Raw genomic sequence first — 23284 nt, 5'->3', positions numbered from 1 at the left:
TGCTCAGTGTTCTGACCCTTCCAAAAGCTCATCCTTTCTAAATATTTACAAAGACTAATCTTTTCCCTCATTTTGCAATGTTTGAGCCTTCAGAGTCTTTTGCTGGGATTTGTAATGAACTACCACAGGAAGTCCTCATTGAAAAGTGGGGGGGAAAAAAACAACTGGTTTGAAGGGAAGTGATGCAAAGACATTCACAAGGTTTTACAAAATAAAAACCTTCATAGTCACTGGGGTGACTGATTAGTGAAAAGTCAACTTTTAAATCTCATCTATTTTTTTTTTTTTTTGTAATGAATGCCTCAGAGATTTGTTAGAGGAAATTACTGAAGAAACACATGAAAATGGACAGCAGACAGATCAGAAAGAAAAAAAACGTTCAAATCCATGTCAGGCAACAAAATAGTGACCTGATCTAATCTCATGAAACACTAAGGGTCAAACAAAACCAAAACTGAACTTTTTTTTTCCTGCATGTAAACCAGACAGTAGTGGCAGCATCATGCTGTGAAGGCAATGCTTCACAAGTCCTGAGATGACGACCTTTTGAGCGAAGTTTCTCTGACCTAGTCAAAGTCGAAAATGAAATCCAATTGAGAATTTGTGGCAAGTTTTTGAAAACTTCTGCTTCTGACGCTCTCCATCCAAACCTACTGAACTTTAGCTCTTTACGATGAAGAACGCACGCTGCTTTCTGTATCTCTTTGTCTGGTTGGAAAGAGCAGCGCTGACTAATTTTCACCTAAACATTCGTTCTCTGCGGCCTCTTCAGAAACCCGCCTAGCTCTCGTGTCAATAACTCTGTTTTCTTAAGTTACTCATCTGAAGCGAACGTTATGATTCTGCATTTTAGATCTGGTTTTCTTTTGTTTGACAGAGCCGCACCGTGACACAACACAGACCCTGAAACCTTTTATTTGACTAAGACGTAAACTCTGGTCCTCCCGGACCACCCAGACGCCGAGCTAACTGCTAATCTAAATATTTCCGTAACCTTTCAGCCAGAAAGTATCCACGTCTGTACCTGTTGTCACATAACTCGTCTTTATGGCAGAAAAATACATCGGGGAAACGAGAAAATCGGGAAAAAAAAAAGACACGATCCTATTAAGTATTTTGACAAAAGACAATCCATGTTTGAATGCAGCGTGATGTCAGTGTCTCATACTTGAACCCAAACTGGTGGATTTGTTTGATCCGACTGAGAAGGAATTTCAAATATTTCGAAATGCTTACGTTAAATCTCCACGCGCGTCCAAAAATCTGGACGTAAATCTGTCTTGCACTGAGAATATGTAGAGCGGTTTCCTGCTCCCACATGACCTTTATCATGAAAAAACTCAACGTGAGATGACATTTGAATGTTTTCTTGAAGACTGGGATTCAGCAAGAAATGAAAAGCTGAGACTGTATGTTTCTTTTTATACGAAAATGATTTTTTTTTAAGCTACACTTTCAAGCTCCAAGTTGTCACTTTTCTGTTTCTGTTGACTTCATTGTCAAAATTGAACTAATTCAGTTTTAGTAACTCTTTTCCTTTCCTTTCCCATGCCCTTTAAAAAAAAAAACACATTTATCTCCCCAAACTGCCGCCCACTGCCTGCCAGCATGAACTTCAGCTCTGAGACTCGCTGTCCCTGTCGCAGCCAGAGCTTTGGCCTGAGGCAGCACATGTTTGGATAAATGCATATATGTGGTTACCATCTCTGAAGACAGGCTAGCCATTAAACTACAGGCTTCTCCCATGTCAACTAAAATATGGGATATCAAATGATGCTCTTCGATATGTTTTACTTATTTATGGTTGGATTTCGTTTTTTCTTTTTAAAGAGTGTTGTATCGGGGTCAACACTCTGAGTAATGAGTTTTGTGAATTACTTACGGCACCGTCCTTTTTGAACATGTCTGCTGCACGGTGTTTTTTTTTTTTTTTGGTAACACATATTTCCTATTTAAAATGCCAAGTAGTGTTACTCTGGAAAATATCAGGGAAAGCATCATACAGCGATCCATCTGCATGTGGAGATGCTGACTAACAGACAAATGAGTCAACGCTGAGCCTCAGGTATACGGTGTGAGGGGTTCCTCACAGCTCAGCTTTAGGCCTGAAAGTGTTTAAGATGTAAATCATTGAGCATCAAATGAATTCACATTTGTTTTGTTGGACGATTACGACTGTTTGCTTTTTTTGTTCTGGGATGGATTTGCAGCTGGTTTTGGAGGCGACCACAGAGGAGAGGCATTAAATAAATAAACATTTTGATACGAATGAACTTATCAAACTTGGATAAAACCAAATTTGTGTCATTTGAACGACAAAGCAAAAAATACAAAAGCAAAAATCTGCAATGATAATGTAAATCTTGAAAAGATACTAAAACTTCTTGGTGCGACGTTGGACCCCTAAATCTGCTGTAAACCTATTCGTTAGTGTTAGAACGGAAAATTAAAAACGTAAGCCAGTACAAAAGATGAAGCACATATTTAAAATAGACAGAAATGCTCAAAAAATAATATACGCGAGTCCTTTTGTTTGTCTTTATTTGTTATTGGGATTAAACATAACATATTGATGAGTTTCTTGGTTCGGTTTTGCTTTTCTTTATTAGAAGCTGTTGCGATTCAGGCACATCTCGTCTTGTGAAAGAAATAATGTCGTTCCGTTTTTTTCTTCAAATGAAAACACAAAGTCATGAAAACGCGATTCCCAAACAGAAACATTTGGGAACTCTGGTCCAATATTTCTGTTTGCTTTTCAGAAAAAAGCTAATATGAGTTGCTGCTAGTTTCTGAGCGAAGCTAAACCTAAACAGGATCTTGTTCAACTTGTCCACAGTATTCGTTTTAGTTCTTCTGGTTCCCGTCCAGGCTAAGATGTTTTAATGTTCGCAGCAGCCATATCCATTTCCCCGGAAGAACCGCTCTTAGTTTTACAAGTCACAAAACGACTTGTAAGCGAAAAGAGCAACAGAAACAAACAACAACAAAAAAATTAGAGCAGCTTGATTAGGCCTGTTTCTGATTAAAGCGCTTACAAATCACGAGAAGCCCTGAAACATATACTGCCCCCTCTTTCTGTTCGGCTCTCGGATGTTGGGCGGTAATTTTCTTTCTCCGAGCTGTGAACAAAGGCTTCTCTGTGTTGACATGCATGCGGTGACATATCCGTCCCTGAGCAGTCATTTCTTCTTGAAAGGATAAGTGTCTGACGAGGAGAGTTCATGTTTCAAACGAAACTAAAATTACCGTCTGCGTTTGAGGTCCTGCTTCTTCAGCGCTGCTGCAGCTTCCCTCCTTCTGTACCCTCAGACTCGGTGGGATTCCTCATTATCTGTCACACTGTGAACATACATTTGGAGGAACACGCCAGCTGTTATCTTATCATTAAACATCCAGACATGTTTTATTGCTGCAGGTTGAGCAGACTCTACTGCACTTTTCCTTCATCCGCCGCCATTAACCACTCAAATTAGTGACGACCAGAAGAAAAATATTTCATATTATTTAGAGCTTCTGAAAACAAGTTGAGGAAAAAGAAAGCATTTTATTCCCATTCTCTCCTTATATCCAGTTTATCAAAGTAAAAGTTGTTTTCCGTTGCAAAGGGGATCCTCATAGACTCAGAACCTGTTTATCACAATCAAACATCTCTAGTGTGGTAAAGACATGGATTGTGCTGGAAGCTGAACTGTTTGATAGAAAAGTGGGCAGCTTCGGTGAGAGCCGTGGCGAAGTGTCCAAAGTTTAAACTTAAACATGACAAACAGCGACTTACCGCGGCGTGTTGTAAGTTTATCATGGGATTTGTTTAATTGAGTGAATAAACTGAGCTGAACAAGTGAGACGTGGATAGATTAGTTCAGACATTTGTGCCACTTTGTGCCCTCGCTGTAAATTATTAACAAGCTCAGGAGGGTTTCTAAACTCAGACCAAAGCTTCAGGAAAACCTTCCAGCAAGTGGAAAATGTCCTTTTTGAACTGGATGCCCTCATTTGAGACACGCAGTATCTACCGCTTGAAACAACTGGGTACAAACCAGCTTCCGAAATGAAAATGGCACAACCAAGACAACAAAAGAGCGGCTTCAGAAGCAATCTGTCAATGTCAATTATTGGACCAATGCAACTGAACATTTTTGGAAAGAACTAAAAATATTTGTCTACCAACGCTGCTCATCCAGTCTTCCATGAAATTGAGAAGATCTGGAGAGAAGAATGATGGGAAATGCTCCCAAAAATGGCATAGCAAGCTAGTTTAGCAGGGTTTCCCCCCCAGTACACTATATAAGCCTGGCGGGCTGCCAGACTTTACTTGCACCCCTACCAGGCTAAGCATTGTTTACTGATTTTATGTCTGTCAACATTAAACTTTTTTTTAAACTCAGAAACACGATAGGCCGCAAGCCCTATAGCGCCCCCTACCGCTGGACTTAGCAGGTTTTCTGTAATTGATGCCAGAGGCAAAAACTGCTAAAAACATTGTCATTATGAGGCAGAGTTCTTCGGGATAAAACTAACATAACGAATTTAGGGATAAAACAGTAACGTAGAATGCAAAACTGGTGAAGAGCTGCTGTCAATTACTGCAACAAAAAATGACATCATGTGCTGCTAAAATGTTTGTTCGTGCAACTGTCATAAAATCCCCGCCCCCCCCCCCAAAAAAACAACAAAAAAAAAACCTGGTTTTCAAAGCTATGAACCACATGTTGCAATCTGTCACTGGAAGCATTTCTCTGAGCGCTAAGCACCCGGTACACATGCAGACGATGACGCTCTGGTAATTGTTTCTGTACCTGCGCAGAAGAACAAAAGGTTAAAGGTTCTTTTTTTTTTTTCCAGAAAATTTCCCATCAACAACTTTCCTTCTCACTGACGGAGTAAAACTGACACGTGAGCAGTTTCGATTGCCAAAATAAAATGAAGAAAACAAAAAAAAAATAAATAAATAAAAAAGTCTGCAAAAAAAAAAAAGGGAAATTCCTGGCAGCTCTTTATTACTGCCTTCTCGCCCCCCACCCCTCCTCTCCCTCTGCCTGTTTCCAGGCTTTGGAGGCTGTTTAATACAAAGCTCAGCGCATTGTTCTGGCAGGGCAGCTTTGTGTATAATGACATCTGACAGCGGTGGAGACGAACTGAAGAGCACGTCTGTCTCTCTATAAGTATTTACAAAATCTAACTCTGGGGAACCGCATTCCATTTCTGGAAACGCCATCGAGAGCGAGTCGCCGTGAACAACCACATGGATCTAACTATTACTTTGAAATGCATAGAAAAAAAGGAGGGGGGGTGCCCTAGCCCCCCCCCCCCCCCGCCCCTCTAAAATTGGAACAATTTGTAAATGGGTGGTGTAGAAGTGAAGAATGTAAATGAGAACTGGTCTAAGAGGTACAGTTACAGGGAGCGCTCCATTAGAGCCGCTGGCTCCACTCAATCTGGCTGTTGTTCTTGTTTGGCTGCCGTCCAACACTAGAGGGATTTGGGCTCTGCTGTGCTTTATAAACTCAGCCTTAAAAGTAAAACGTACGTATGTTAAGGCCGGGTGTGTTCAGTTTTTTCTTCTTTCTTTCTTTCTTTCTTTCTTTCTTTCTTTCTTTCTTTCTTTCTTTCTTTCTTTCTTTCTTTCTGGATCATAGTGAAAGTCTCTCTCAAAAGCAGAGATTTGAGGCCAAGCTTTTAACAGTGAGCAGAAACGCTCGACCGTTTCGACATTTAGGCCTTCACGATTTTCAACTTTGATGTTTCAAATGAAGTCTGAAGTAACTTTGTTGTAATGGAATGCCAGCTGGATGAGGCAGAGAGAGGAGAGGGAGGGAGGGGGGTTTGGATGGTAAGGTTAGGAAAACTCCTCGGCTCTTGTTTTGACTCCTCTCTAATCTCTCTAATTGGTATTTGGGGTCCAGAGACCCCTGAGAGCTGCCGGATCTTTTGAAGTAAAAGTTTGGTGATGTGACAGGGTCAGAAGAAAAAGGCTCTTTGCGAATCACTGGACGGGGTTTGTTTCTTGTGCTCCGTCCTGCTGCTGTCGGCCTCAGGACCCAAACCGGTCCAAGCAGGCTTCACCTACAGCGCCGCTAACCTGGGAGATTGTTCACACAGCATCCTTTGGTTGTTCTTTTCACAAATCCTCGGGGTTGGAGCTCTAATTGAGACGGAGGAAATACCCTTCAGCAAATCCTGGAGGCGCTTCTGCGTGTTTTCGCTTGTTCAAAATGGGCAGTAAAGGAAACGGTTGTAGAAAGACACAACCCCCCCCACCCCCCTCCAAGCTCTCATGAAATCTGCAACAATGACGTTTATTACATTGCTGTGTCACCAACTTACCATAGTCCACCATTGAATATGCAACAACGTTCACATTAGGTAGAAATAATTGTTTTTGTTCCTATAAATGCAAATTTGACTCATTTAGGCTGAAGACAGCAAATAATGAAAAGGGAAAAGTCAGAGTTACCAAGTTTTCTATCTATCTATCTATCTATCTATCTATCTATCTATCTATCTATCTATCTATCTATCTATCTATCTATCTATCTATCTCAGTCAGTGTGCGTAACTTGCGTCACAGACCATAATAGGTGACGACTGACTCGCAGTAGTTCGCAGCGGACCAATCAGCCGCTGTTGTTCCTGAACGAAGTCATGCTGTAGCTGCAATTCCCGCATTACCCAGATACTTGGAGGCTGGAGCTAATGTGTGTCAGCGGATCGTCTCTGGAAAGTAAAACTCGAGATAAGTGTTCCGGCGGAATCGTCTTGCTGAGCTTTACCCAGACTTTTTTTTTCTTTCTTCGTCCACAGCGTACTCTTCTTCTTCTTCTTCTTTTTTTTTTAACTGAACCGAAACTAAGGATATGCTTCAACTTTGAAAGTTTCCCAACCTGAAATATGGTTCTAACTGTGCAGCTTTGCACGTTAAGCCACCGTCTGTGACGGGATGAGAAGCGATCCGCCTTATTCTGGGTAGACTTTACGGTGGAGACGTTCCCATGAAGTCAGTTTTACACGCTTGGGTGAAATTAAGTTGTTGCCATCATTAATGGAGCGGGTTCTACTTCTGATATGCTGCGAGTTGATCATAGCCATCGGTTCTTGTGGTGGATCTCCGAACCATAACCATCGCCCCGTGTGCTGGAAAGCCATCCTCAGATGTCAGGGAGAAGCTGAGTGCCGTTACGCGTACGACCAGTACCTGCACGCCTGCGCGTCCGTCATCAGCGGCGTGCGCAGGAAGTGTCCCAGCCACTGCATCTCATCTCTCATCCAGCTCAACCTGACCCGGCACGGCCCGGACCTGGAGGACTGCGACTGCGCCGCGGACCCGGTGTGCCGGAGCACCCAGCGAGCCATCGACCCGTGCATGCCGCGGACCAGCACCATGGGCTGCACCGAGGCGCGGCTACAGTGCGAGACGGACCCGGCGTGCAGCTCGGCGATGGCGGACTACCTGTTCCACTGCCGGAAGCTTTTCGGGGGCCAGAGGTGCTCGGAGAGCTGCCGCAAAATGATCGCCAAAATGCGCTCCATGCCGAGGGCGCAGCAGCTCGACGCCTGCGTCTGCGACGGCACCGACAGGAACATCTGCGAGTACATCAAGCTGAGCATGAAGACTCTGTGCGCGGAGTCCGGCGACAGGTTCGCGGGCAGCGGATTCGGAGACTCCGAGGAGGACACGAAGGAAGATGATATTTACCAGTATTATTATGTGGAGAACTCCGGCAGCTCTCCAACTTATCAAACACATCTGAAAACTTTGACCTTCATGGTGGCTGTCGCAGGATTCATCTGAAGGACTGTTATCAACAGTTATTATTATTATTATTATTATTATTATTATTATTATTATTATTATTATGTGGTAAAAGGACATTCGACCAGGGCCAGTCCAAGGAATATGGGGGCCCTGAGCAGAACTCCATTTGGGATCCCCACTTGCAGCTAACCCCATATACCCTAGAGAGCTAGGGAGGAAGGCAGAGTTTATAGTTAAAGGGGTAAAGGTCACCGAAATGCAACTCCAGTTCAGACACATTCAGGGAAAAAAATTTTTTTGCATTAAATATGACCCAGTTAATGGTACTTTTAAGCTATGAAGGTTATCATTTGGAATGCAGAAATGTTGTTCATACAGTCGAATCAGATTTTAAAAGTTGAGAAAATTCGTGGTTTTGTGTTGCTAACAGTAGTTAGCACCAAAACTAGTAGCAATTTCAATTTAGCATACTCCCAGTGTTACTTTACAAAGGGTGATAAAGGCATCATATTCTGTGCAATAAGAACATTTTCCTAAAAACTACTAAACTCAGCAGCAGTTTATTCTATATTTTTGACTAAAATCTAATTGTAAGATTGAAAATAGTAATAAAGAAATGCCACAGGTGAAATTGTTAAATGTGTAATAAGCAGGATGCTAAATTATTTTTGCAGCAGCTGAAATAATAATTGCTTTTCTGCTTTAAATAAAAGTGATATCTTGTACATTTTGTTTTAAGACAAAATGTACATGTGTTTTTTTTTTCAGAGTAAAGTCCAATTCTCTTAGGACCTCCAGACCAGCAGAGGGCCCTAGGCGGTCAAAACCGTTTGCTTGTACTTTGGGCTGTCTCTGAAATATCATCTGAAAATTAGACTTAAGAAAATTTTTTATGCTAGCGTGTTAAACTGCACACTTTACATCAGTGTATATTTTGTTGAAACAACACGATATCATAAAAAAAGTTTTTATAAGAGTTTTTATATATATATATATATATACAAAAATATATGAACGAGTTGCACTGTATGACCAGGTGAGCCCCACCTTTGTACAGCCGTGTGTGTTTCACAGATGAAGAAAGTTTGTGTTGTCTCTATGTGCCTGAAGTTCCAGAGTAAGCCGTCACTTCCCTTTGAGAGAAACCAAAGTTCATTTAAGCCACTTAAATGAGTTTTAACCCCAGGGCAGATTCTGACATCGGCTGTAGGAAGCTCTTAGAATGATGCACTTGTCTCTGTAAACATGGATGTTTGCATAAGACAGAAGTGTTAATTCCTGAAGAATGCATGTTCAAACAGACCAAAGAAAGGATAAATCACACTGCTGGGGAAGAAGTCGTTCAGTTGGTTAGCTTCGTCTTCACTGCCTGTTTGTTTTAAGACTTCAAATGCACAAAGCTTGAAAAAAAAAATGCTTGTAATTTGATGAGGGGAGATTTTATTTACCTGTTAAGAACACAGACCCATGAATGTAAAACTATACTGAATAAAGTGATTTTTAAATGCAATTTCTGCCTCACACAAAGTTATTTTTTTATGGGAAGGAAAGATTTTTGTTCTTTATTGGAGCCATGTGATCGTTTTTAATAAGTATGTTTTGAGTGGCATCTTGTCAAAGTGGGTGCAAAATGTCCCCATGGCAAACACGACAAAACACAAACAAAGCAGCCCCCCCTGCTGGTTGATGTTTTTTTTTTTTTTGGTGTTGTATAGCTATATTTCACTACAGTAGACTTTTTACATTTTTAAATCATTTGATATCAGTGAGTTCCAAATAAGTTCTATGAAACGACTAACACTGCAATGAGATGAAACAGCAAAAGAGCAAACATGAGTAGAACCCGCTACTGGTAAATAATGGTCACTGGAGTTGAAAATCATGTTTTCTTATACAAAATATCAATAAATTAATTATCTTCATTGATTGAAATGATGAACAAATTACCAATTTATAAGACTGGTACAATCTTGTAAATTGCACCAAGATTCAATTTACAATGAAGATCGACCAAAAGAGATGGTAAAAGGTCCAAAATAACCCGACTTTACTGGAGCTACATGACATTATTGTCAGTGAAGAAGAAACAAATGTGTTTTATTTGTTTGCCGCACATTTTCCAAGCATAATTTCCGTTATTAATTTATGTTGTTCTCGGAAATACGGAACATGTTTCCTTGAAGACATTTACAGCTTTTTAGATTATAGTTTTGCAGACTTGTCAGATGTCTCCAGCAGGCATGCCTGTGGTTTATGTGGAGCCAGCTCTCCAAGATTTCCCCCCAAAAAAGAGAGAAAAACTTTGCCCCCTCCTTCACTTGTGATAATAGGTCTTAAAACCATCGGTGGCAGCTATTCTCCTTTGCTAGTGGGGTGAAAAAAAAAAAAGATCTTTTCTCTGACCCATTGGTCGGACGAAAAGTCGAGTGGCACCTCTTTTATGCAGATGCAAAACACACAATGGGGCAGCAGCACAATATCGGGGCACTTCATTCACCCTGTTCCTCTGTCACCCTTCACATGGAGTGGGGGAAGAGAGAAGACAGCTGTCCCAATAGAAGACGGAGGAGAAGAGCAATGTGAGAGAGTTCAGAGCCGTCGCCTGGCCATGCTCCTGCTGATGTTCCATGCACAGCTTCTCATTTGTTTTGGTTAACAGTTAGTTTAGCATACCAATACTTAGAGGTCTTCCTCAGTTTAACACATAAGTGATGAAATAGCATGCCTACTTTGTTGCACAAAGTTGTAGAAATAAATTTTTGAAAGGAATAAGCCACGTTTGCGCGCTGTGTCACAGTTTCTTGGTGTTTTCCTGTGAAAGAATCAGCTTCTGTTCCAATCTGGACATTAATAAGTGTAATTGATTTGGATTTTTTTTTTCAAATTAACTTTTGCTGACTCTATATATTTCTTTCAGAATGAGGATCATCGCTCACCCAAGTATAATTTTAAGTCAAATCAATCAGAGAGCAGGTCATACCGTCAGTTTCACTTCTAGTTTCAAGCATCCAGCATGTCGAGGTGAGCAAAGCATCCTATACTGCTATGTAGAAGTGGATGATTATGTAAATATTGGGTGTTTACTGTGATATTTGAGTCATGATTTTATAGTGCTGCAGCATTCGAGCAGTGGATTTGTTCTTATGTAATGCAGGCATAATCATTTTTGTGCTTAAAATGAACACATTCTTATATAAAAAATATTAAGCAAAAATGTTTGCAAAAGTTTATCACTGTAGGTTTTGTTGACAAGTCCCTGCTTGAAAATGTTGAGGTAGCACAAAGAGCTTTAAAAGAATTTCCACCATCAAGTGATTTGACTGTATTTAATATGTTTGAGTTATACACATTAAATGTGATGTATAATATTCAGAATCATAGCACCAACACAAGGCTTTTCTGTCTATTAATCTGTCAAAATCTCAAATAGTAGTCCAATATACATAGATCAAGTAGAGTTTATAATTTAATGGAAATCAAAATAAAATAAACAACAGACAAAGCTACAGTTGAAGTCTGTTGCACAGAAAACTCCCCTGAGTCGTGTCAACAGGATAAACTATTTGGTTACTGCATTACATGAGCTAATCCCAGCTGACTTTGTCTTTAAAATCTAAACATATGGTTTTGCTTAAAAAGCTTTAGCCCATTTATAAGCCCTCGCATTTAATAAAAAGAAAACAAATGACCAAATCTACCTAAAGCAAAGTGAGCTGAAAACCCCCCCCCAGTGGCCCACAGTAATTACAGGTTGGTGGGGGGATGGGGGGGTAGAGGGGTATTGAGGCTGAGAGGGGAGGGGGGGTCATGTTTTATAGAGGTGGGAAAGGTGGAGGAAGGGGCTGATTTATGAGGGAAACGTAGTGGAAGGGTTGGACGTTGGAGGGGGTTTAAGCCCCGTTGAATGATGATTCAGCGAAAGGATATCCAGCCAGCCAATCAGGTGGCTTTTGGTGGCTGTGCTGGACAGAGGTTGTCCTCCTCTGTTCGCCTCCCGCTGTCCAATTGAAGACAGAGTGCCTAACGAGCGAGAGAAGGAGCACAAAACAGAGCTGACAGGACGCATAACTTCATTTCCACGGTGCTCGGGCAGCTGTGTGGAGTAATCTGCCGTGGCAGTCTGATAAAACACGCCGTCGGAGACCCGGGGAGGAAGAAAGGGGCGACTCCAGCTGTGCCCAGGCACTTCTAAGTGCAGGGGGATTTCACTCACACACTCTCTCTAAAGGGAAAATGTCCCTGACCAATTTGCGCTCTCAAAATAAGAAGTAGTAGTTCCAGTAGAAGAACCACTAGTTCCATGTTGAAAAAAGAGAAAAGTTATTTTTTTTTTCCCCAAGAATTGCAATAATTTTGGGACAAGGGATAAGATAGTCCTTTAGTTTATCTCATTTTGCTTTTATAGTTACAAATTCCTTTACTGTTTTTAATGGTGTACAATTCACTATTTTTAACCTGAATGTTAACTTTGTCAATATTTAAAGATCTCAGCCACTTTAAAAACAAACAGTTGCAAATTTATTTGATTTATTTGTACATGGCATTAAGTCTCTGAAATGAATGCTGGACATGTCGAATATTTCTCTCCTATTTTACGGAGACAACTAAACTAAAACATAACATGATCTAATCTGGATTCTTAGATTTTTTTTTTTTTTTACTTCCAACTGAGCTTTTTGTCAATGTAAATATTAGTAAAAAGAGAAGTAGGCAGTCTATTCAGGGACAGAAGGTTCATTATTTTGTGCGCGCTCCTCTGTTGCGGCCTGGACAAAGAACAAAACTTTCTTAGACTAAGATAATGGCTTCAGGCTGGGTTGCTGTGCAGAGTGAATGGGATCTCCTTAGAGCTCAATAGGGTTCCAAACCTTTACTCCATTATACTGACATCCTAAAGGCCAGAGGCCATCAGCCAGCCCCCTCAGCTCCCCTCCCTGTAGTGGTTACTTAAGTATGTTTTCACCCCTCACATCTCACCACAACATCCACACGTGTTTTTGGGATTGTTGCCTTCTCTACCTTCGTGAAAACACCAGATGATGTGCTGGGAAGATATGAAGTTCAGCTTCATGCAGAAGTATTCACTTGTTGGATTTTCTTTATGGCTTTGTCTCGTCACAACAGCAAAGCTTCAAGCAAAGCTTGTGAAAAAAGGAGCAACAATCCAATCCATGTCAAGGCAATAGTAAGCAATAGTAAATTGCCTTCAAAATGCTTTACACTACACAAGACGCTGTAAACTGCGTTTTGTACACAAAATGCTTTAAGCAAGGACACAGCATCTTGTGTCTTTGCTTTAATCCTTTAACCCATGCCCAACCGTTACCTTGGAATAAATCGTACACCAGCACAAAGCCTTACTTAATGATGAAATGGGACAACAGCAATGGATTGTTTTTCGTTTTTCTTTTCACAAAAAAATCTAATCTGTTTAGTTTCATTTATTGAGGCCCAAGGTAATATTTTGTAAAACCAACTTTGTTAATTGCGTACCAACTTACCATATCCATAGACTGAAATTGTTAAGCTCAGATTGGACAGAGAGCATCTGTGAACAGTAGTGTTCAAGTTTTGACACAATTTCTCAATTGTACTTAAGTCTGGACTTTGACAGGGTCTTTTGGAGAAGGCCTTGCGTTGTGTGCTCTACTCTGAAACTGGACTCTTTTGGAAGTCCAGTTTCAAGTCCATTGCAGCATATAAGAGGTTTTCTTTCATCCATTTTCCCATCAACTGTGACCAACTTCAGTGTTCCTGCTAAAAGCCTTGGATATTGTTTTATAACACTGGTTTAAATTTCTCTGTCTTGAACCCGTCAGCTGTGTTCCTTGGTCTTCATAAGGCTGCTTTTGAACCAATGTGCTCTATAAAAAATATCTCAGACCAAAATAAAATGAATTTTGTGTAGTTATTTCTGAACAAATGCCACGTTTGCAGGACTGCATACATCTAAATACTGGCCTCTCACTTCTGCCAGACTTCATCTCTGCTTACCCTCCACGGTCAATGAAGGCAAGAGGATATCTGGTGATATATTCAGTATTTCTGGCAAATGACAAAATAAGATAAAACACCATCAAACAAAAATAATAAAAACTTAAAAGGTGTTAAGAAAAGCAAATGTGGCAGCCATTCATTATTAGACTACTGCAACTATAATAGTTAAAATGATTCAGGTTAAATCCTGCTGAAATACACCACCTGCTGGTCAAAAGTTATATTGCGTTCACTCTTAGAAGGTGAGGTATTATGGGTAATCCTCAAAGTGGCGAGGTAACGCGTATCTTATGTGTCTGACAAAGAAACGCGATTATTGTACTTACAAAGTATCACTATGGTTTTCAGTTATGAATATTATTGAACTATGTTTATTGCCGGTCACGACAGTTCTGGCGTTCTGTCGCTATTGTCGTGTTTTAGAAACATGTCGCGTGAAAACACGATGGGAAATTCCCACGCAGTAACGCTCCGGTTCCTCCGTGCAGAAGGAGCGCTTGTTTTACCGCCAGAGACTGACCGTATGTATGTGCTTATTGTGTGAAAATGCGGGCATATCTTCCCACATTAACACTTTACCATTGCAGCAGATGGTTAGCACTAAAATAGAGTTTTATATGTCATATAAAGTTCGTTTGTTTATTTTTTATTTTTTTGCATTGTTCAGAAATGTAAGTTTATAAAATCTAAAACAAAAAATGGCTTCCAGTAAATAACGTCAGCATTTTATTTTCAGAACATTTTAATTAATTGCTCTAATTTTCGTAAAAGAAAAAAAAATACACACTATATGCCGTCACTGTAGCCCTCAATTGTTTTATTGTAGTTATTTTGTGATCCAAAAAAAAAAGCCAATAGGATCACTGACAATCAATCAAATTTTATTTAGTACTTTTCAGCAACAAAGCATTTGAAAATGCTTTACATCATAAAAACACAAAAATACAAAGTCATAAAAGACACAGGCAACAACTTTACATTTTGTTGTCATTACACATCAGATTATTGATTAACGTTTCATGATTATGTTTCAAAAGCAACATAAAAAAGGTTTTTCCGACTGCGACTGACCTCACCTCTGTGCTCATTGTGTGAAAATGCAGATTGAGAATCAAAGACAATTAATGCTGCAGGTTAAACGTCTGCTGCCAGTTATTTCCTCATCATGAAAAGCCACCAGAAACACATCGATCATGTAACTTGGAAGAAAATAGATGAACTAATCTTCTATCCAATAGAAAAGTGAAACAAAATTCATAAATCATCTTTTGTGTCATCCAAACAAGCTTGTGGTTCAGAATCTGTTCATCCAAGTGGATTGAAATACGCCTGAACAAATGTATTTCATTCTGTGTGAAGTTGCACGTTTGTTCACCACAAAGTGGCAGTGATAAGCTGTGACTAAATCAAAAGGATTTCATTTTGTCCTCCTCAAGAGACGCTTCATAGCTCATCTTCCCATGTGTTAAAGCCGAGTTGTAACTTTTAATGGATACAGATAAAACTGGAGTTTGCGCATAAAGGCTGTCGTTATGTTGCATTTATGTCTAGCTCATCCGTGATCTATGTCTGTCTGCTGACTGCCTGACTGACTTCAGTGTTGGGTTTTCTCTCCACCCAGGCAGTTTCTCCTCATCTGGTTCCAATTTGCACCGAAATGTGCTTTACATGATGAGTTATTGGTCCATTAATATGCACTCTAACAAATACCGTAAAAGTGAACTAAATCAGAAACACACACACACACACACACACACACACACACACACACACACACAGTGTTGTTTGTTGTCTGACTTCTTCTGGATTCAACTGAAAGTTGAATCAAAAAGTAGTTTAATCTGAATCTGGTGCTCTGGACATGACACAGAAAACCTGAATAAATACAAATATTGGCTTTCAAAAAATAGAAAGATGTGTTTCATTAACAACTTGGACCTGTGTGAGAAAGTAATTTATCTCTAAGTCTAATAACTGGCTGTGCCACGCCGGGTAGCAACAATTTCAGCAGGCGTCTGCAAACATTGGCACAGATTCTTTTACGTCACTGCAGAAGAATCTTGGCCGTCCCTCCTTCACAGAACTGCTTTAATTCAGCCGCCCTGGAGGGTTTTTTGAGCATCCACACCCTATTTAAAGTCCATACCAAAGCATCTAAATCAAATTTCAATTCAGATTTTGACTTGGCAAATTTAATCAAAGGCAACTACAGAGCTGCCTTTCACTAGTAACAACTGAAACAATTCATCAAATCGATATATTTCATGATGATTATTCTTGATGGTGGCATCTGACAAACTGTGGTGTTTGTTGCTTGTTTCATAATTGCGCTTTGAACTGCCACGTTGCTGAAATGTGCCGTACAAATAAACTTGGCTTGACTTGATCTGACCAGGCCACTTCAAAAACTTGTTTTGCTTTATGAATTTCAGGGATGGAATGTTTTATTTGCGTCAGGTTACTGTCCTCCAGTGAGCTTGAGGTTAAGAGCTCTGCCACGGGATTTTTCAGCAGAGAGCAGAATTCGTGACTCCATGAATTATGACACCCAGATCGTTAAATTCCCACCACCACGTTTGTCTGTCAATGTCATGTTCTGTTTCAGAAACATTTTAGTGCAACGTTGTATCAAATTGGGAAGAACGTAGTCCAAAAATGTTGCACATTTTTCTTCTGCTTTTGTGACTTCATGGAAAGATTTACCACGATACCATGTTTTCACCACTGAGCAGCCTTTTTCCTTTGATATAAAAGGAAAAAGGCTGATTTGGAAAAAAAAAAAAAATGTTTGCTTTAATTATGTTTGACTGATGATGAGAAAACAAAAAATGCTTGGTAATCTGAACCTAACATTGACAAAAATGCAAAGAGTAAAGAAATATATTTCGAGTGAAGTCCAAAAATAAAAAGCAACTTCGAATCCAAGCGTAGTAAAATGTGGGCTTTATTTGTGTTGTTAACACTTGAACACACGTTGACAGCGAGAGAGGAATGGCGCTTTTCAGCAGTAGTCTTCACTAGTGAGCTCTCCTTTGCATCTGACAGATGGGCCGAGTCCGTCGGTGTTGCAGCGGCGCGTCCTGCTACGTTTCCCTCCGCTGCACGAGGACCAGGACGTCCAGCAGGACCAGTTGCCCTCCTGGAGAGGAGTGGGCTTTTTACCTAGCAAATACAGTTTGCATCAGTGAATAGAGCAAGAAGAACAGAATGTAAATAAAGAATTGATGGGAAGGGTTGCTTGTTTTTAGCTTTCTTACCTTGGTGTGAAGCTTTATCTGCCTTGAAGTTCTGGCAGCCCAGGCCTTCGAACAGTTCGGGACACATACAAATACACTTTCCATCAATCAGAGCGAGAGTACCTCCGTTATGACAGGGCTTACACTTGCATATGTTGTATTCGGCGATATAGTCTTCTGTAGCCCTCCTGAAGTTGTTAATTCTGGTGTTTGCGTCAGGAGAGTCCAGTGGAATTAACATGTAGATGGGCTCGGGCTGAAAAAACAAAAACAACAACAAAAAAAAAAAACAGGATATTTGTTGCAGCTGGTGGAATATTTGAGTCAGACAAAATGGGAATTCAGAAGGGTGGCACGGATGTACGAATGTTTCTCTAAGTGCCAGTTTATGAAGACAGGAATAAGTGGAAAACCAAATGTGACTGTGGTTTAGATAATCGTCCTATCTGTCTCTGCCGCCTAAACACCAGCAGGCACACAGAGAAGATGGCCGCCTCTGTGCAATTTGTTCTGAGCAGTGCCCAGGCAATCTATGTTGATAAAGTCAGTCAACAGAGTATCTACTTAGAACATCCTTCAATTATGTCATACTATGGATAATACTGTGTGTCAGTGATGTATCTGTTTAGGGCAGGAAATAACTATGCAACTAATGCACTACATTTAAGATGATGCCTGACAACTGATCAGCAGTGCCTGGTCATTCCTTTGGTTGGTGACAATATAACGTGCAATCGCTGTTCGTTTTATGAGCTGTGAGTAAAACGCACTCATCTCGAGTGTGACGAGAAGAACAGTTTCCAAAACAAATTAAACGCTGAATTAATTTTAGAGATAGAGCAGAATCATGTTGATAAGTTCGCGCTATAATATCCTAAAAATGTCAAAGGTTGCTTTATAGGTATAAATATTGTGTCCTTCCAGGGTCATTTAGGAAAAGTCAACAAATGTCCATATTTTGCTTACTGGGGTTTTAAGGAGCATTTGTGTAATTGTCTTTTGAACAATTCAGTAAATAAAACTAACACAAGAATGAATAAGCATCATCATTTTATAAAATGCTGAAAAATAAAATTCTCATGAAAACTTGAACTAGCCACTCCACGATTCCTACCTCACTCTGTAACAGTGCAGGGGCATCTGCAATGGACCTGGCCCAGCTTTGGTAGGTACTCATTTCCATGACCCCCTCCCTGTTCAGCTGGGCTCTCATAGAAACGGCGGTCTCCAGAGTTCCTCCTTTTACTGAAGTCATCACCTTATCCACCAATGCCTTTCCATCAGCACTAACTGTGCAGAAAAAAACAGAATAAAGCAATTAAAAACAAAACCTGTGATCGAATAAAACGTAGTATAACGTCATATTATTTCATTGAAATATATATTTTTTTAGTGTTTCCAATCACAAGAAAGAACACGTTTTAGATTTTTTGCATTGCTTTTAACACTTATTTTTGACTTAAGGTGTTAGAAATCAGCACGACTAAGGAAAACAAGAAAACAACCTGTCTTATTGCTTAGTGTTTTTTCACAGTCGTCCACTCTGACGTGTGCTTTTCCGTTTGAATCTTTGCCAGGAGGAGAAACAAAGTTTGCAGAGATCCCCACTTTGACACACTTTTGAATGCTTCTGTCTGTAATGTCTGATGGAATAAAGCGGGAAAACGCAGCAGTTATGTATCAATAACCTACATTTTTAAATTTTTTTTCAAAAGGCAGGCCTTAAAATGTCTCACAAATCAGAACAACGAGTTTAAGGTAAAACTAGTTGCTTGGATACACACTTCTTTCCCTGATGGTGTTCTGGTTGAGAACGTAGATCAGTTCATATTCGCCACCAGACTTTCCACTTCTTGTGTAGTGGGTTCCGTAGTCTTCCAGGAAGGCAAAATAAATGCCCTTGTCGTAAGCCAACGGTAGTGATCTGACGTGCATCAGGAAGTCCTCAGCAACGTTAACATCATTGGTGCGCATCCTGTAGGTGCTCAGCTGAACTTTACCTTTTACCCTCATGAAGCTTATGTTCTAGAGAGAAGAATCAACAGTACAGGCACAAATGTGACATGTCTTCAAAGTGAAAGTTGTTTGCTTGGGTAATGACTTGGAACTCATGTTCAGCAGTTTACCTTAATTTTAGAGTACTCTATGACATCCCTAATAAGCTCATTCTTTGTGAAATTCAACCCGGCCTCAACAGAAACGTTCCCCAAAGACGATTCACTGTTACTGAATTTGAAGGAAAGTCCAGCATCGACTTTAAAGCTCTTCTCTTTCAGCAGTTCCTTCACGACGGAGTGTGTGTCCTCATAGATCTCTCTGGACACAGTTTCCTCTACGACAGTCTGAAACAACAAAGTATATTTAGCAGCAGATCTGACACTGTTGGATTGGACGAGGGAGACGTAGCCGGGACTAACCTCGTAGTTCAGCACACCAACGTTCCAGGGAAGTCTGTCGTACTTCCCTGTGTTTGGGTTCCTCACTCTGTTACATCGCCCGTTGTAGAAATCATTATTGAAGGGGTTCATTCGAGGATCTGCACCCAAGATGTTGACCCTGGTTCATGGAGGAGATAGTTACAATAGTTCACGTTTGATGGTGCGCACAGAAGCTGCATTTGGCCAGATTTCTCTTGCAAAAGAGATTTTTGATCTCGTTGGGATTTTCCTGGTGAAAGAAAGGTAAATATTAATTATTTTTGCAGCGGTACAGTATTCGTGAATTTTTCTATGGTAAATAAATCCAAATTTGTCTTTTTTTTGTAGTGCATATACAAAAATATATAAAAGAAACTGCCTTGGAAAGTTGAAGGGAATTCTTGACACGCTATTGGCTGGCACTTGCGAAGTAGGAAATCCTGGAGAGGCTTTCATTTTCCTTGTTGCAGGGGTGGAGATGAGAATGAGTAAGGATGCTAGCTTCTGCAGTGCTGTTGAGACCTTTTTCACAGCATATTCTTTGTATAGACCTTTGTTTTTAATTGTTCTGGTTGAGGCAATACATATTTAGACAAATACTCCCTCTGGTGTTGGATGATTTGCTATGATTTGTAACCACGGGAGCAAGGGAGCAGCTGATTATCCTCTCAAAAGGTCAAATAATACTTCATTAATAACCCCAAATCTGAGAAAAGTTGAACAGAAGGAATTGTGGATGCAGAGCAGGGTAAAAAAAAACATATTCCATTGGTCAAAATGCACAAGGATCACCTGATTTGATCCGAACACGTTTTACGATGCTTACCCATATCCTGCCGTCCTGCCTTGCTCATTGTTATCGAGGTCGGACGACCCACAGGGTTTGCGGACAGGATCGCAGTCCTCATCCGACCCGTCTTCACAGTCGTAGTCCCCGTTGCATTCTAATCTCTTCTTGATGCAGGTTTTCAGATCTGCACACAGATGCAGGTTAAGACCAGTGAGACCCAGAGAAACCAAACACAGATGAACAATGTGGGTGAACCTTAAGAGTCTGCTGTACCTGTTGTGCACTGGAACTCAGACTCCGGGCAAGGAGAGGGGGTTGGCCGTGAGCATAACTCTGTGGTTTCGCAGAACTCCCTGTGACCGATTGCTCCGGTGCAGGGTTCCCCACCAAACTGGCCAAACGCCTCTATGCCTCGAGAACGCAACTTATGATAGACATTAAAAAGACTTTGTCAACCCCCTAAAACGTGGTGTTAAGATACATGTGATGTTTTCACACACGAGTGGTTAGTTGTGAAAGGTGTGTCTGACTTACTCTCCTTTTGGTGCAAGGATCACAAGAAGTCCATTGTGACCACTGGCTCCACTTACAGTCTACAGCATTTGGTTCAGGAAGCACTTCTGCCCTGAGTATGCGCACACATCATATTCTCTCAGGTATTCAGAAGAAATAACTCTACAATACCACTGAATCAAATAACAAGAAGAGCGTACGTACAATCCTACGTTGGAAAGCGTCAGAGTTAGACACAGGGCGCTGAGGCTCAGTTGGACAGCGACGGCCGCTCTCATCGTGAACCCTTGAAAAGACAAACATCTCACGTTCAGACTTTTAAACTGCCCTCTTGTTAATCATTATATCACCTGTCAAAAAACTTTGCGCTTTCACAATCAATAGTTTGGATTTTGTCCGCAGCCTTATCGATTTGGTGTTCAGAAACTGCCCAGAGTTTGCTCAGTTTGAAAGAAAAAATAAACAAATCAGATGAAAACAGTGAAAGTTATTGAATATTTTCTGTACTTTTTATTGGTTTATATATATATATATATATATTGCAGTTTTATTTCTTTAAAAGCAAGAGTCCAACTACACCTGTAATACAACATGTCCTAAAGTCAAGAAAAATACACATATAACTGAAGTCTACACGTCCTTATTATTGTTATTCAGTGTATCCACATGATCACAAAATACAACCTTTTACAAAAGAATTCATTGACTTCTTCATATTTTGAAACCATAATGTATTTTTGGGAAGTGAAAAACAAATACACATGTTGTTTTTTTCTGTGGTTTTCACAAATACAATCCTCAAAAGTGAGGCATGGACTTGTTTTCACTTTTGAGTCTGCACATATTTCTTTGCAAAATATCTCCCGCTCAGGCAGATTGGATGGATGCAGTTGTTCCACGTTGTTCTCGTTGTTAGACGATGTATTGGTCAGAGTCCTGTGAGATGTTTAAAGCTTATTTTAATTACCCCACTCCTGTGTTACACCTATCCAGAGTTGACCTGTTGTCCTTGGTCTTCATGATGTTTATTTATTCCCTTATTTATCATGTCCACAGTCAGAGCTGTAAATTAAATATACACATTTAAAGAGCATTAAACACTTTTTCGAGAATGAGGCCCGTGTATATTTTGCTTTAAATCCATTCGGTGTTTCCTCAAGGCGACTGGAAGCTACTGACAGACATTTCTAGCGCTGGATGAAGAAATATTTTGAAGGATGCTGTTTGCCCTTTCTTTCACTACATAAGTAGAGAATATTAATAACTCATGTTATTTTTGTTTTGGTCAGTTGGAGAAAACCCGATCGTTTCTATCTTTCCAAGATTGTGAAACCACACAAACATGTCCTGACCAAAGCGAGCAAATATTTGATGTTTCATTTTCCTCTCTCTCTCTCTCTCTCTCTCTCTTCCTTCCTCTCTCTCTCTCTCTTGTTAGATGTTGTAACACTTTGGCATATTGAGGCCATGGTGTATTTGGGTCACCATGCAATAAAAATCCCCTAATGATACCAGAACTGTAGAAATCAGGGTGGGGGGCGGCGGGGGGCAAATCTAGAAGCATGAACAACAACAAAAAAAGATTCTGTCGCAGTGAAACTCTATGTCCACAGGGGGGCAACATTGAGCAGCAAACGCCAAAACTGATCTATGAGAGATTTACCATTGCTTGGTTTTCATGTTAGATGACTGAAGAAAAGCACGATGTGTAGCAGAATTGTTGTACAATACACAAATCTTAGCTCTTTTTTTCCCCTTTCTGGATTAAAAAACGTTAAGCGAATCCTTGCACAATGTGCAGGAAGTTTCAAGCTATTGCACTCGGTGACCCATCATGTGATCTGGGCAGCTTTTGCTGAGTCTGTGGTTACAAACTGAAGTGAAGTGTGTCTTGATTCCCAATAAAGAGAGAGAACAGAACACTTCTCACTCCGCCGAGCCGTAAGGAGTATGAAATTCATAACGGGGCAGAATTATGATGAAATTTGCTGAATCATTGCATAAAAAGACTCAGAGGACAAACCTCTGTTTTCATCCATCTGAGAGAGGAAAAGGAAAAAAAAAAAAGCCCTGATGATAAATTCCACATTATTCAGCACGCTGACAAGTACTTTCCTGCTGACTTAAGTAAACAGTCGCAGTATTCCCTGACGGGTCCACAGAGAGTCTGGGAGTTGCCACTGCACTGATTATTGCATGCATCTTGTGAGAAGAGCTGGGGTAGTTTGGGGGGTATGTGGTCATAGCCCTGCGAAGAAGCACAAATATGTGCTGAGGTCACCACTTTTTACAAGTTTCGGCCGTTTCCTCACAACTTTGTCAGGAAACCAGGGGGTAGGTAAGGTTCTTGGCCAACGTTTCTCCCGACTAGAACGACTTCCTGTTTTTCAGAAGAAGCTTGGAAACATGCATAGATTGTTTCGGCACAATTGTATAGCTTTTTTTTTTTTTAGATAGATATGATGATGGGAATTGTGCTCTGTTACTTGCAGTTATATATATATATATATATATATATATATATATATATATATATATATATATAACAGGGGGGGGGGGGGGGGTGTAGACACGGGAC

At 40.4% G+C, this 23284-nt stretch overlaps 2 protein-coding genes across 2 annotated transcripts; one reads left to right on the top strand and one right to left on the bottom strand.

Moving 5' to 3' along the window:
- Nucleotides 1–6617: 6617 nt before the first annotated feature.
- gas1b (growth arrest-specific 1b) lies at nt 6618–9263 on the top strand. The gene is made up of 2 exons (XM_015058702.1): nt 6618–7814; nt 7850–9263. The coding sequence occupies exon 1, from the start codon at nt 7040–7042 to the stop codon at nt 7787–7789; it is 750 nt and encodes a 249-aa protein (XP_014914188.1). The 5' UTR covers nt 6618–7039; the 3' UTR covers nt 7790–7814; nt 7850–9263.
- Nucleotides 9264–16676: 7413 nt separating this feature from the next.
- Nucleotides 16677–21013, bottom strand: c9 (complement component 9). Its single transcript, XM_015058703.1, has 11 exons — nt 20911–21013; nt 20728–20818; nt 20467–20617; nt 20230–20377; nt 19404–19542; nt 19113–19328; nt 18771–19011; nt 18492–18629; nt 18101–18276; nt 17008–17242; nt 16677–16912 (listed from the first exon to the last, which is right to left on the bottom strand). Exons 1-11 carry the CDS (start codon nt 20982–20984, stop codon nt 16752–16754), a joined length of 1770 nt encoding a protein of 589 aa, XP_014914189.1. The 5' UTR covers nt 20985–21013; the 3' UTR covers nt 16677–16751.
- Nucleotides 21014–23284: the final 2271 nt, after the last annotated feature.

Source organism: Poecilia latipinna, unplaced genomic scaffold (genome assembly GCF_001443285.1).
Source record: "Poecilia latipinna isolate Pla-1442-1.1 unplaced genomic scaffold, P_latipinna-1.0 Scaffold1567, whole genome shotgun sequence".
NCBI lineage: Eukaryota > Metazoa > Chordata > Actinopteri > Cyprinodontiformes > Poeciliidae > Poecilia > Poecilia latipinna.
Note: the sequence above shows the minus strand (reverse complement) of the source record. Positions and strands in the feature narration are given on the sequence as shown.